This window comes from Gymnodraco acuticeps, unplaced genomic scaffold (assembly GCF_902827175.1).
Source record: "Gymnodraco acuticeps unplaced genomic scaffold, fGymAcu1.1, whole genome shotgun sequence".
In the NCBI taxonomy this organism is placed as follows: Eukaryota; Metazoa; Chordata; class Actinopteri; order Perciformes; family Bathydraconidae; genus Gymnodraco; species Gymnodraco acuticeps.
In genome coordinates, this window is record NW_022990125.1 from 2,946,329 (window position 1) to 2,961,672 (window position 15,344).

Consider the following 15,344-nt stretch of genomic DNA (forward strand, 5'->3'; position numbering starts at 1 on the left):
AATTTGTTTATTTTACTGTTAACAATTTGTCCAGGCAACAAAGGCTATTTCATCATATGACTCCATTGATTTTGGATTGGACATGTCTACACATACACATTTTGACATAGCAAATCAAGCAAGAAAACTAGATTAAAAACCTAGAACAAGTAAGAGTGTGTGATTTATTTTTTGCCCCCTCTCAACACGTGTGAGGCCAAGCTCCCAGCAAGCTGTGACAACTGTAGTCAGGCGCTCATGGATTTGTGCTCGAGTGTATTTGTGATAATTTATTCCTTATCCAAAAATATTTGGTTCACTATACTGATCATTTAGTCCAGGACAGGATGCTTCAGCTCATCTGCATTACACCTCAAATGTACCTGAAACATGCTGTGATCCCCTGGCATTTCTTTAAGTGTTTTTTCCATCTCTTTATTTTTACAACCGGGCGAAGGTTTTCACAATAAAAGCAAAACAAAAACGATAAGATATTGCAAAAATATAACAGAAAATGTGGCTCTCACTTGATCTGAATCCAAATGTAATAAAGATAATTACGTCTTTTTATTTGTCTTTCTTTCTTTTGGAATCAAAGCATTTGATTTATTTTAGAATTGTTGTATAATTGGTGTAAAGGTACATCAGTGTTGTTTTTGCTGTCAACAGGGGGAAGTGACAAGAGCGAGTATTAAAATGGACTTCTTGTAAGATTACATACCACCTTTTCCTTCATGTTTTCTGCTGCTGCTCTGTTTTAGTCTAAGTCTTTTAATGGTATTAGATTAAATTAGAAACAGAGGGATTACACCCTCTTTTTTTGTCACACTAATATACATACAGCACACACAGTGAAATTGGACCTATAGCTGCAGTTAACCCATCCTAGTACTACGAGCAGTGAGAAGCTATTGTACAGCGCCCGGGGAACAGTGGGGAGGGGGTCCGGTGCCTTGCTCAAGGGTACCACGGCAGGGCCCAGGAGAGGATCTGGGACCTCTCCAAGTACCGGTCCACATTCTTTACTGTGATCTGTTCAGGCCAGCCTCCCGTTTCCAAGCCGACTCCCTACAGACTAAGCCACTGTCGCCCTACTGCTGCTAAGACTCTCAGCAGGATGTGATAATGATAGAAGAAACAGATCTGCAGGGTAATTTAAGGGCAGAAGTATGTCTAACAACATGTCCATTTTTTATTTAATGTCTTCAATGCTGAGGGACCCTTTAGCAGGTCTCTGTCTGCATCCCTTTTTTATGGGGACATTTGTCATCTTGGGTTACTTCTCCTCTTTTTTCAGCTGTCTTTGGAAGCTAGATTTATCCAGAAAAAAAAAACCTCAACCTGATCTGCAGGTTGCCAACTTAATTTAACTTAACTTGATTTAGTACTCGTATCATTATTTGTTCTTCAGCTGGGCAAAATACACTTATACTGTATGTTCAACATGAGCCGTAAGGTTGACAAGTGGTGTTAAGTGGAATAAAATAATGTATAAATATTGTTTAGAATTCATTCTGTGATTTTTATTTTGTTTTACACTTTGTAGAAATAAACAGCTCAATAATGCAGGAGAGTGGACACTACATTAATGCTTATTCAGCAGTTTAAGATGTTGGAAGGCCATGATATATATTTTTTATCTAAAATATTTACACTTAAAATTATTTACATTTTTTGGAATTAATATCCAACTATTTTGCATTTATTATATGAAAGAATACATTAATAATAGCAAAAAGGTACCATTTGACTTTAAAATATTGTCACAAAAATACATTATCCATTTGGGAAGTAAAAGTGTTCCAGTTTAACATCATCAATGTTTGTGAATATCTGCTAATATACCATTTTTTTAAAGTCTAAAGATGAATTGTAGGTGACAAAACGAATACATGAATTTACCAAAAATTAGGATGCATTTAATTTTGCAAACATGTATTAATCATTACGTTTTTAAATACATTTCAGAGGGCAGAAATGATTATGTCCCAACATCAGAGCTGCGCGCGCCTGACCTGCAGCTCTACCTTCCATCAGGAGATCAGCCTTCACTCAGTGCGAATTATACACTGGCGCCCCCTAAATGAGCCTGAACACAGTACAGACAGCAGCGGCGCTCCGCGGTGACACAGCCCGGGCTGCAGAGCCGCTCTGGTCGCATGGAGGCTCACGGTGCCCCGGTGCTGGAAGTCCCCAAAAAGTACTTAAGATGCGGGATGAAGACAAAAAGGCAGTCCGTTTGATTAGCCTACATTTAAATACATTGTAAATGGGGGGGGGGGGGGGAGGGGAGATAAATAATCTTCAAAAATATAAATAAAACAAAACATTAAGTAATATTACAAATAGTAATGATAATATAAATGTTACCGTTTTTGTATCAAGCTTACATTTCCAACATTTGATTCCTTAAATGCCCCTTTATTGTAATGTAACCACCAACTATTGTGATTAGAATTACAATAATAATGGAGGTGGGGGTACGGGAGGAGGGAGGGGGGGGGGGGGGGGGGGGTCTCCATCCCTCTGCTCGTCCATAAATCGCATCAAATGACAGTCGGTCAGTGAAGAGTTAAAGGGAGGAGACGGAGAGTGACACGCCTCATTGGGTAGATTATGTGCCGCAAACAAAAAGTGTGTGTCGGTGTGCCAGTCAGCCAGTGCGTCGGGCCCCATCTGCACGCCTCTCGCTCTCTCGCGCTCTCTCTCTCTCTCTGCCTCCCTTTATCTGCCCTGCTCTCTCTACCCCTCCCGCTCACTCCCAGTGTCTGCGAGTCTCTGCAGCAGCACTGTCACTTTCACCACACCGGGGGGGAAATGTACTGACACTATACGGCGCAGACCGGGAGCGCATCACCATCTCCATCACCTCCATCTCCGTCACCGCATCCCCCCTTCGCTTGATTTTGGGGATTTTTGTTCTTCTTCCTCCCGGAAACGGGTTTTGATTCGGAGCACCGCTCGCAATTCGATTGTGGATTATTGTTCCTCCTCATCGACCGAAAGGTAGGTTTGTGCAATGCAAAGAAGCTGTGTGTGCTTTTGGATGAGTTTAGAGAGGGACACGGGGACATCAGCCACACACCTTGAAAGCGGCGCAGAAAAGGAAGGCAGATGTGTCAGCACCGTAATTCAGTCACTGCGCTGATTTAGGACAGTTTTCAGTCTGGCACGGCTTTAGCAGATGGGTTAAACACCCCCCCCCCCACCTCTTCTCCACCCCACCCCGGGGGGAGGCTGCTTTCCTCCACTTTCTGGATGTGGAAATGCTCTTTATGTCTTTTACCTTAACGCATCATTCGTAAATGTTGTCTTCTTCCTTCTGAAGCGACTGTTTCTGTGCATCTGAACATAAAGGGGTTCTGTGTGGTCAGTGTGGAACCTGAAACTAAATCGTTTAGCTGGCAGCGCTTTGGAAAGGCTGTCCTTTACACTTGCGGGACATTTTCTACAGAGAACCCTTCTGTTGCTGAGCCTCTTACGGTATATAATGCTCCTAATGAGCGGTATTGAAAAGCGCTTTTTTAGGAAAAATCCAGGGCAATTTAATCAAATCCAGGCAAATAAAAGTAAATAAAAACCAGAAGAAGAAGCAGAAACTAGCTAGATTTTCTTTCTGCGCATCCAATCAAAAAACAGTGGATTTTTGGGATGGACAGGAGACAGCTCATTATTCCACACTGGCCAGCATTGTTATTATTGTTATCAGGCTATTATTACATTGATTCTCTGTGTGCCAATGTCAGGTTGCATCTTGATTTTGCGCAGAGCAAACTTTTGGTCCAACTGTTTTTATTTTATTTATTATGTATTACTTATTCTTTCTTATTTATTTCCCTAATGAAAGAAGGTTGCTTTATATTGCACGAGATGTGTCACACTGGAAGTTGTTTGAGTGCGGGCAGTGATTTATAACGTGTTATAAACTGATAATAGTAGAATTAAACACTAGGCTACTAGGCTAATACAAAATGATAAATAAAACTGGCACCATAGGCCTCAAAAGCAACAGTAAAGAGTTATTAATTCGTACAATAATATTAAAAAAAGGTTGTGCCGCATTAATTTCCCCTACAGTAGAAATAGAAATATAATTATTTCAACAATTTCCTGCTTAGGACATTGTTTGTTTTTTCGCGATTACAGCAAAGCTTTTTTTGACGGTGTTATTTTGTAAATGTAATAAACATTTTTTAACTGAGGGTAATTTACGCGCGTATCAGGTGCAGGTCATGCGCGCACAGTGTGTGCTGTATCTAACCGCAGAGCGAGGAGAGCCGCAGCCGTCTAAACACACATTCAGAGGTTAGGACGGGAGAAAAGAAATAATTAACTGGTCGTGCTGCTTTAATTACAGTCTCAGAGGGGAACGTGCTGGATTATGGTAATGAGGCGGCATACGCTGCCGCTTGTAGAAAGCAGAGAAAGGTTGGCTGACATGAAATCACTGACTTTGACAGTCCACTTGAAACCCATTGGACATGCTCTCTCCATTGGACATGCACGGACCTCAGCAGCTCCCACTGAGAGGGTTCTTTACAGTAATTATTTTTTAAACAAGAAAAAACTATCCTTTTGGGATTCTGTTGCTTGTTAGGATTTTTTGACAAATAAACATGTCCTGGCAAAGCTACAGCCTTACTATTAGAGGAATAATAAAGAATACATGATAATGAAAACATCACAAATAGGGAATTGTAAATCACTCCTGAGACTTCACGATTCATTTAAGAATAGTATAGGACTTTTGCGTTTTTAATGTCGCCATCATAATAATACAGCTAAGTGAAGCGTGATTGGAGCCGGTAGAGGCCTTCTAATTATATAAAAATAATAAAAATACTAATGCTTATAATTTCATTTTATATTATATGAATGAAGACATATGATGCAAATACTGTGGTTAACAACAGTTTCCCTAAAAGGTTATAGTTTTTAACATTTGTTTCAAGTATATGGTATAACCAAAGACAATGTTATTATTAATTGTAATTATTATTATAAGACTAATTATCGTAACAGTAATAATAATAATAATAATTAAACTGCTCACATGTGATTTGAAATTATCCTTTTTAGGCGAGGCACATTTTTTCTTTTATAATTGACAACATTGGGAAACCACATCATCAGGATGCTGGACGTGATGCCATCATGACCGATTTACGGGGTTTGAATTAATTAGAAAGCCTGGCCAAAAAAAAAAGGCACAGTCCCCCAAACGACGCCCTGACAGCTGGTTTAGCCAATCTGTCCAGGAAGAGATTTATTCCCTATCAGCAGGGACAGCGGAAGGTAAACCCACTAAACTGTTAGTTTACATAGGTTTAAGTTAAAATAAAAATCGAAAAAAAAAGCCTAAATATTTTATTGTCATGAAACATTTTTACCGACTGCTCGTAGTATTTATTTCCTACCTGATGTCTGACCTCTGCTGCCTCTTGTCTCCGCAGTGTGAAATGGAGGAGTCCAGCTCTCAGAAGTTGGTGTGGGACGGGGACGCCAAAGCGGTCCAGCAGTGTCTGACCGACATTTTTACCAGCGTCTTCACGACATGTGACATCCCAGAAAACGCCATTTTCGGGCCTTGTGTGTTGAGTCACACGTCGTTGTATGACAGCATCGCCTTTATAGCTCTGAAATCCACCGACAAACGCACAGCACCTTATATCTTCAGGGTGAGTGAATCTTTATTACTGTTTTGTGGATACTAATTGTAATTTAATGCAAGCCCTAGTATGTCCTCTAATTTTATCGATAAGCTCCCTATTTTATATTTACCAGTTATTAATTAATCAGACCTGTCAAAATGTCTTTATTGCATATCTTGCTGTTCAGTTCCAAATTAAGCCAATATTAATTACAAATGTTATATTACACATATCATAACTGAAGCAAGAAGCTGACATTTTGAGGAAAATCCCCATGCCTGAGCAGCAATGCTCAAAAGCCATGTTGGTAGATCTTTACAGTCTCACTTAAAATAAGATTGAGTCAAGGAACTGTTCCCTTTTTTCTTAATACTACAATAAGGACATAATCTGCCAAAGCATTGGAGATAATTTGATTTAATGAAAAGCCATTCATTTAAATAATTGTCAATAATAATGAAATCTGTCAATGTTTTTGACAATTCTTTCCTAAAGCGGTTTAAGTCATTATATTTATTTAAATAAACAAAGATACAAGTTGATATAAGATTTTTAGGATCAAATATTTGCCAGAAAATGTATTTGAGCTGAAGTAATAACTCAACGTGTTTGTATTTGTTGTAAAGGTGGACACATCGGCGGCCAACAGCACCTCGGAGGGCTTGATGTGGCTTCGGCTGGTCCAGTCGGCCAGGGACAAAGAGGAGCAGAACCTGGAGGCCTACGTGAAGAACGGCCAGCTCCTGTACCGCTCGCTCCGCCGGATTGAGAAGGACGAGGAGCTGCTGGTCTGGTACGGAAAAGACCTCATCGACCTGCTGCTGCTCAGCCCCAGCAGTGTCCCCACCAAGAGCAAAGGTGAGAAAACTGATACCATATCATCAACATCCATGATCACTGTTTCAACCAACACAATGAAATCATTGGTTCTCTATGGTCTTTCTTTTGTGCAATCTAACAACACAAAACACCTTTGCAAGATAGCTTCAGGATGATCGCTTTTCGTCAGAACTCATTTCCAAATCTTTTCTTTGCAGGTTCCTCGCACTATTCATGCCCGGACTGCAGCCAGCGATTCCAGTTTGAGTTCCCGTTCTTGGCCCATCTCCGGTTCCGTTGCACCAAAAGATTGCAGAGCATCACGGGGGCCGAAGAGGAGCCAAGCAAAGAGAGCACAGAGCGACCAAACACATCTCCGAACAGGACCAGCCCAACGCTGGGCCGTTCCGAGGGCTTCAGCAGCCCCCAGGACAGCAGCAAACCCTCCACAGACTTTCATAACCTGGCCAGGGATCTAGAGAACAACCGGACCAGCCCTCCGAGCGACAAGGAGGCCGAGATCTGCAGCGAGAGCTCGGGGAAGAGGAAGTTCTCGGAAATAGATGACAGGGAGAGCCGAGGGCCCAGCCTTTTACAGTCCAAGTCTAAAGATGAGCTTGCCACATCTGCACAAAACTACAGAGGGGCGTACGGCCTAGAGGAGAACCGCAAGTCCTACTCCCCGCCTGGTTCCACTGAACTCGGTAAGGGCAAGCGCAGCGCCTTCACTGAGGTCAAGAAGTCTCCACCGAACCTCAAACACCACAGCGGCAACAAAAACCTCCAGAGCTCCAACTCTGAAAACAAAGATGGTAGTCGTCCTAGCAGCAATCCATCAGAGAAGCACCTCAACATCAGGCAGGTGCTGTCCGAGACCCAGCCGCCCCAAACCTCACACATGGGCAGCGCTTTTACCTCTGTTACCCAGCAAGGAGGAAGTGGTGGCGAGAGGAAGAGCGCCTTCAGCCAGCCGTCTCGCTTCTCCCAGATCTCGCCGCTGGTTATGCCGACTAAACTGCTGGACTGCCACCCAGCGGTGGGCGACACCATCTCCTCCAGCAGACTCTACCAGGCGGACCACCTTGCCGCCAAACTACGGAGCGCAGAACTGGGCGCCAACTGCCCCGTGCCAAGCATGGCCAAGCAGAACCCCTTTGTCTACGCCACCACCTTCTGGCCCAAGAACTCCGGGGCTATTCAGCTCCAGATGCCCTCGGCTCTCACCCTCCTGCCGCCTTCCTTCACCTCCCTCTGTCTGCCGGCGCAGAACTGGTGCGCCAAGTGCAACGCGTCCTTCCGTATGACCTCGGACTTGGTTTACCACATGCGATCCCACCACAAAAAGGAATTTGCCATGGAGCCTATGGTCAAGCGTCGACGCGAGGAGAAACTCAAGTGCCCCATTTGCAATGAGTCCTTCCGGGAACGGCATCACCTGTCACGTCACATGACCTCCCATAACTGACTTTTAAAGACTAGAAAGGGAGGGACTTTTTTCTAACAAGGAGAGACTGTGACCCTGCCTGGATTTAAGCACTCCGACTGGAGAAAACCCTGTTAAAAAAACAAAAACACCCCTTGCACTCGTTTTCACTTTGGACTATGATCTTCTAATTCCTGTTCGGTCTGTTTACTTTTCCTCCCATGTACAAAATGTCATGTTTTGGGTGTATGCAAATGCATTTTGACTTTGAAAAGTGATCTATTTATGAAGCACTTGAACGTTTGGGAATAAGGGAAGATTTACATATGTGTAAATGTACAGTAAGTTGTATTTTATATCATATAATGCAAATATAGAAGAAGAGACGAAACACAAACGTAGTCACATGTCATGGTTTACAGAGCAGCACGTTTTTTCATGTCTACGAAGAATATGGACACAAATTGGGATATTATGTCAGACTATATTTCAGAGTGCATGTAATATTAAATAATATTGATTTAAGATGCAGTCTATACATGAACATGTAAATAACTGGTTTTATTTGAAATACAAAGTGTAATATTTTGTGTCAGTGGGGAATAGTTTCAGTGTTTCTTCCTTTTACGGGAATTTACTACTTGATAGTTTATCTAATCACGTTGAATGCATTGACAATAAAATAGCTTTATTTTCAACTATGACCTTGGATTGTTTATTTTAAACTGCAACTGATGAATATGATCTCTTGACTATTGACAGCTCTGGTTTCTCATTTTGCATTTTTAAAGCAAAAGTGACAAAACAGTGTTATATATATATCTGAAATATGCATGAAGCCCAAATGTCACCTCATTTAAAGTCATTTTTTAAATGTTGAAACATATTGCATTTCATTATTGCCAACCTTCAATATTAGGCATATACAACTCTGTTTGTACAGTCCAAATACAAATAATGAAAACTAGTGCTACCTGAATTAATGCTAAATATGGTTAATGTTTATGTTCATCTCTATTTAAACTACAAAACAATAGCTGGCCCATTTTATCAACTTATCGCATAATAATTATAATACTATATTATGTTTCCTTTACTGCTTCATATTATTATTCATATTATTATTATGATTACGTACGCCTTCAATACACGTGGATCCATGAATCCCTATGACGTGTTCCCCTGAGAGCCGAGGTCTCGTCAATGGGTTGCAATAAGACTGTTATGAATATTAACGATAACATTCCGATACCTGCAAATGTGTCTTTTATGCATTCATTTTAAAAATACAGAATAGGGGAAAGTACAAAAATGAAAGATTTCACATTAAAACATTTTATATGACGAAAGAAGTTTAGCTATATCACCTCGGTGTGCAGTTTCTATATGTCAAAGAAGAAAATAAACGCGAAATGTTTGTCTTTTGAACAGAATGCATTACAAGCCAGTTTACTTTACACAATAAAAACATTCTGTAGTTGGGATGTATTGATGGCTTTAGCATTATATGCAATCGATTACCCATGCAGAAATAGCATTGCAGACCGGAAGATGCATGTGGAGTGCACACAGAGGCCAGGATTTAAAATATATACATACAGTTTAATTTTCCAAAAAATAACAAATGCTTTTTTCACGTGTTCGGACCAGGGGGTCACAGGTTCAAACCCCACTGCAGTCAGCATGTCGTTGTGTCCCTGGGCAAGACACTTCACCCCAAAGTGCTCCTGTGGGGATTGTCCACAGTATTGAGTATGTAAGTCGCTTTGGATAAAAGCTTCTAACAAGTGACATGTAATGTAAAAATAGAGGTGTGATCAAATATATAAATATCAATAACCTACCAGCCGTATTTGACCTTTAAATGTATAATATTTCACGTCAAATAAGACAGAGAACTGTTATATAATAATGTCAAATAAACACTTGACGATGTCTGGACCAAAAACAATCATTCTCGCTAATATAAATGAATTTGAAGAAAAATAGCAAAGAGAAAATAAACAATACAACCGGAGAGCAGAAACGAGATGTGTAAAATAGCTCAACAGCGCCATCCAGTGGTCACCATGTTAACTACACGGATATCAGTTGGTTAGTTAGAAATACTGTATTCTATCATTTGGCCTCTTTTTAAAGACAATTTAAATTAACCTTGACGCTCTTACTTTGAAATTAATTATACTGTTTAAATGTTATTGTTAAATAAGATATGGACCAGAGGGGGGAGAAGTACTCAGATCATGTACTTAAGTAAAAGTAGAAGTACCAGAGTGTACTCTGTTACAAGTAAAAAGTCCTGCATTCAAAATGTTACTCAAGTAAAAGTACAAAAGGATTTGCATCAACATATACTTAATGTACCAAAAGAAAAAGTAATCATTATGCAGATGGTGCCCTTCCAAATCTGTTAACTAAAGGTCGTCGTCATCATCATCATCATCATCATCATCATCATCATCATCATCATCATCATCATCATCATCATCATCATCATCATCATCATCATCATCATCATCATCATCATCATCATCATCATCATCATCATGTAGACATTGCCATTGATTATGTTGAACTTTAAGACATTTAAGATTATGTTCAACAGCCGCAGAGACAGAAATCGACATTTTCATGAAAATATTTATAAATCATGGATATAGCCTAAATAGGCTATTTGCATTTGAAATTACGCTTCAAAGTTTTAAACTGTTGTGAAAACATACTGGAATCACTTTACTTTATAAGAAACCTTTTGATTGCATCACATAGAATATATGTTTGGTTCAAATCAAACACATCATTAAATAATCTCAAAATGGTACTCAGGAATTGTAAGGTTCCCTTCATTAATAAAGGATAAATAACTTTATATAAATCGCAATTGATCTGATAATCCTTGTTTATGTACTGTATCTCACGCTCTATTTCTTTCTTGATAGCGAGGAAAACAGCTTGTTGAAGTCACTCTTGTGAGGTTATTCACGACTGTCCTAAAAATGGAAACTAACCAACTTGTTGTGTTTTTTGTGATTCTCAATACCTCCCAAAGTGGTCCATCCCTACCTAAACATATTGGTTCTGGGTGGCATGAATAATGTCAACCAAGTCGAAATGAAAAAACAAATGCTAAATCCAATCTAATACTGTAATACTGATCATCAATACCTAAAGTAACCAGGCCGTTAAAGGTCAAAATCATATTTGTACTAGATGTTTTAAGTTATAAGTGAACTAATAGGGTCAGTTCCCAGAAAATGTCAACATTTCCTATTATGTCCACAGAGATGTCTGCTTTCAAATAAATATAACACAGGTGAATTACATTTAGTATGAAGCGTGCATAGTTTTTAAACAAGTTAAAAATGTTCCTTTCCAAAAGTTGAGAAGAGAATGAAACATATTGCTGTTGCTGTATACTGGTGCTCTAAATATGTCCTGCAGACTGAGATATTCTACATCATGCAGCTTACAAACAATTAAAAATAATTTAAACTGATGGCCACACCATGAACCTACTGTATAGGAGTTTGAACATGAAGATGAACATTGAGTGTATCATTGGGAATAGTCAAACAATAGTTATAGGAACAAGATTGAGATAATGGGATACTTAGCTTCTATAATAAATGATGTCTTCTTAGGGGAAAAAAACCCATTCCAAACACAAATGTAGGTTTTACATTCAAGAACTTTGTCTATTTGCTGATTTATCTCAAATTCAACAAAAATAATTACTTGTATAACAAAAAGGAAGTTCTCAATTTTTCTTTCAACGTATTTTCCTATAGCGTTTAATAAAATTCTATACATTTTATTATTATAAAATGGAGTGACTGGATCCTTGAACCGCTGAAACTCGAAGAACCAGAAGGAAGCCAGATGAAGGCAATGCTGCAGGAGCTGGATGCAAAACAGCAATGAGGAAAAACAGTCAACAACAATTCTATACATGTTATTATTATTTTAATGTCTATGTCATAGACATTAAAAAAAAGATTTGTATTTATTTTTAAAACCAGAAATCGTATCTTTAGTAAAACATACACACACCAAACATTCTAGTTTCATTCTTTCTGATATTCTGAGGGTTTAAACAGAGGGGTTTGCAAATATAATTCCCACCCTGATTTATATATTAAATGTTATTCCTGGGAAAATGTATTTATTAATGAGAGATGTTCATCCCTCTGTAGAAACTGCACTGTGAATTGTCAACAAAGTGAAACAAAAAGTGTTTCCACTGTTCAGATTTCTGTCCGAGAAATGTAGTCAAACATTTTATACATAACTGTTTAGAAAAAAAAGAATTGTTTTGTGGTATGATATCATCTGGTTAATGGTGTTATCCTATTTAAAAGAAAACTTTTGAAAATGGTGATTTACAGCCAGGAAAAATGCTTCTGTAAATAGTTGATGCTACCACTTTGCAACTCTCACTGTGGGTGAAATATATGCTTTTGAATTTTTTGTGAAAAAATTGCTTGAAATTGATCTGTGTCACCCGGGACCAAAACATTTTTTACAACTGGAACACATTGAGCTGCAGTGAGACATGCTAGTAGCAGATAGAAACACATAAAGAGTGGAGTGGATACAGCACGGCGGCATGTTGCTCATAATGATGGATTACAGCAGCAGTGCATATGTCTGCACGTTACACCTCATCTCACATCAACACACACCTCCTATGACAGCAATCCCAAACGGGTCAATCTCACCACCAAGGCATGTGATCGACGAGACACACACACTCCAGTGATATTTAGTGCCCTCGTGCTTTGGGGCTTGTGTCATCGTCCCTTTTGTGCCCCAACTTCCCCCCTGAGACATTTGTCACTGCATCACTCAGCGCGGGGCGGCGTGGGACAGTTTATATCTCTGCTAAGCTGGCACTTCCAGTTGGCCCTCGGCCCCACTCACACTACATTTTTACATTTTAGGCATTCAGCTGACGTTGCTATCCGCAGCCAAGTGAGCAGGAAAGTGAGCAAGCAGGTAGAAACCTCACACGGATTCTTAAGATCACTCTAACGATTGCTGGATCTGCACCAGTGTCCTCTGTTTTTTACAATAAAGGCTGAGAATTGTTGCATGGTAGGATTAATAAGAACTTGGTTTAGTGTACTGAGACCATAAAGTTGGAATTATTGTTCTGTGTTAATGATCACATGATGAGTTTCTAGGCAACGTGCAACGGGAAAATGTAGGTGCAACGGGAGAGTTAATTAAGCTCACAAATGATGAAATAAATACAAACTCTTTCAACTACCCCTAAAGCCTATGCTTACCTTCCTCCTGTTACTATAGAAAAACCAACAAAACAAATGTCTGAGTCCATCTACAGTCAAATTTGAGGTCCGACTAGTGCTCTTTTAATTGATTCAAGTTGATGCGCCATTGTTGTCTGCAATGTTTCGCTAACTGGATAACTGGATCTGTAACCAGCTGAGCACTTGAAGAACCAGAAGGAAGACAGATGAAGGCAATGTCTCAGCAGCTGGAAGCAAAACAGCAATGAGGGAAAACAGAAAACAAAAAGGAAGAGGAGAAACCAAACAGGTGGTCGAGGGACAGAAGGCGAGGCTTTTAATGGGATTACATAAAGAAAGGTTGGTCAAGAACAGGCAACGGGAGATCAGTCCGAGAAAGAGTGCAGGAGAGTCTTGCATGTAGGCAAAGAGCAATCAGGCAGTGTGTCCTCCCTCACTGTGAGTGGGGCTCATGGTACCCCTCAACAAGACGCCTGTTTGATGTCCTGGCTCCAAAATGGTGGAATGCGGTCCCCGTTGAGATCAGGACAGCAGACAATCTTCACATCCTCTATTTCATACTGAAAACCCACCTGTTCGAACTGCACCTTGGCCATACAAAATCAATTGAAGTGAATATACCTGCAAGTTTGTTGTTATGCTGAGTTTGTATCTTTATGGTTCACTGCATTTATTGTAGGTTGCTTTGGATACGAGCTAAATTTAAGACCTTTTGAGACAAACAGACAGAATTATGTCAAAGCTTAAGAATAAACTTGTATATCTCTTGAGAGTCATTTTCATATTGAGGTCAAACAATTATACTAACACTATTCAACCCAGTCCCACAGCATTTCGTGTTATAGTCACAACATGTAATCTATTGATTCGTGTTCACCAACACGATTTTAAATGGGAAATCTGTATTTTTAAAATCTTTTTTTCATTCTAATTTGTTATTATTTTCTAAATAATACACTGTTATTTACTCAACAATATTTATATATTATTTCACATGTTTTACTTATACACATTAATATCTGATTTGTAAAACATCATAGACAGAAAGGTATATCCTTCATTTAATGGTAAGCTATTGAAATTCTGAATCCATAGATGTGTCTCCCATCACCCAAAACCCCTGACTATTCTCTCAACTCAGTATTTACATTCTTATATTCACAGAAAATCAGTAATATCTTTAAAAACGACTATCAGCTGTGCACCGTTATGGTGTAAATACAGCCTATCTACTAGGGGTGTAACGGTTCACAAACATTTCGGTTCGGTACGTACCTCGGTTTTTTGGTCACGGTTCGGTTCGGTACGTTTTCGGTACAGCAGAATTTTTTTTCACAAAACAAAACATATATATATATATTTTTTAAATTATTATTAAACTGTGGATATTGTATTCACTCAAATAAATACAAAATATAATAAAATAAACATTAAGGTGCAGCATTTCGATTAACTGAAATCATCTGTATTTGAACTGTACTGTACTAGCACCTAAGCAGCCAGTTTGACATTATGACTTGCTTGTCATTGTATTTTCATGTTTTTTTTAAAGAAAGATGAACTTGTCCACCTTAGGCGCATTCACACCGCAGTACTTTTCCCACAAAGGTTCATGAGAACTTAGTTCATGAGAACTCTTTAGTTCTCATGAACTAAGTACAGATCGCGTTCACACCGGAATAAGTCCCTGGGGGAGGATTAGGCAAATTAAGCCGCTGACGTCACTTCTTCTTCTTCTGCTTTGGGTTTACTGGCAGGCCGCAAACCACTTCACGGCGTATACTGCCGCCCAAAGTCCCCGGCCGGAAGTCCCCGGAGTTGGGGACTGGCTTCAGTAGAAGCTGCTGGGAATCCCAGCAGCTTCTACTGAAGCCTTCCGAGTAAATCGCCAGAACGCCGACACCTCCTCATCTCCACCGCTCCCATGTTTTATTTTGTGTTGCCATAAATTAGTCTCTCTGCGTTTCTGCGCTGGGCTAATGCTAATAATGCTAATGCAAGGATAATAAAATGGCGGCTTCACAAAACTTTTTGGGAGTTTTACGGGGCGTGGTTTGTAATCCGCCCAGCTAATCAGAAATATAGCTCTTTTCTCACAAAAGAGCCAGTCGAAAGTCTCTGCTCTCTAGCAGGTACTTTCGAGGGGGTAAAAAGGTTCTCATGAACTAAGATCGCATGAACCTTTGTGGGAAAAGTACCGCG

At 39.7% G+C, this 15,344-nt stretch overlaps 1 protein-coding gene across 2 annotated transcripts; it reads left to right on the top strand.

Annotated features, from left to right (window-relative positions):
* The first annotated feature begins 2,635 nt into the window (after nucleotides 1-2,635).
* Nucleotides 2,636-8,576, top strand: prdm8b (PR domain containing 8b). Of its 2 annotated transcripts, none has more exons than XM_034216617.1 (4): nucleotides 2,636-2,985; nucleotides 5,433-5,657; nucleotides 6,257-6,488; nucleotides 6,668-8,576. In XM_034216617.1, the coding sequence occupies exons 2-4, from the start codon at nucleotides 5,439-5,441 to the stop codon at nucleotides 7,912-7,914; spliced, it is 1,698 nt and encodes a 565-aa protein (XP_034072508.1). In that variant the 5' UTR covers nucleotides 2,636-2,985; nucleotides 5,433-5,438; the 3' UTR covers nucleotides 7,915-8,576. The 2 variants fall into 2 exon arrangements, with proteins under 2 accessions (XP_034072508.1, XP_034072509.1); XM_034216618.1 differs by lacking the exon at nucleotides 2,636-2,985 and adding an exon at nucleotides 4,608-5,274.
* The last annotated feature ends 6,768 nt before the right edge of the window (nucleotides 8,577-15,344 follow it).

Bases quoted from the DNA above. Each gene is read 5' to 3' on its own strand.
- prdm8b (XM_034216617.1), top strand. From the start codon at position 5,439: ATGGAGGAGTCCAGCTCTCAGAAGTTGGTGTGGGACGGGGACGCCAAA. The intron at 5,658-6,256 runs GTGAGTGAATCT...TTTGTTGTAAAG, and splicing joins CAGCACCTTATATCTTCAGG to GTGGACACATCGGCGGCCAA. The intron at 6,489-6,667 runs GTGAGAAAACTG...TTTTCTTTGCAG, and splicing joins TGTCCCCACCAAGAGCAAAG to GTTCCTCGCACTATTCATGC.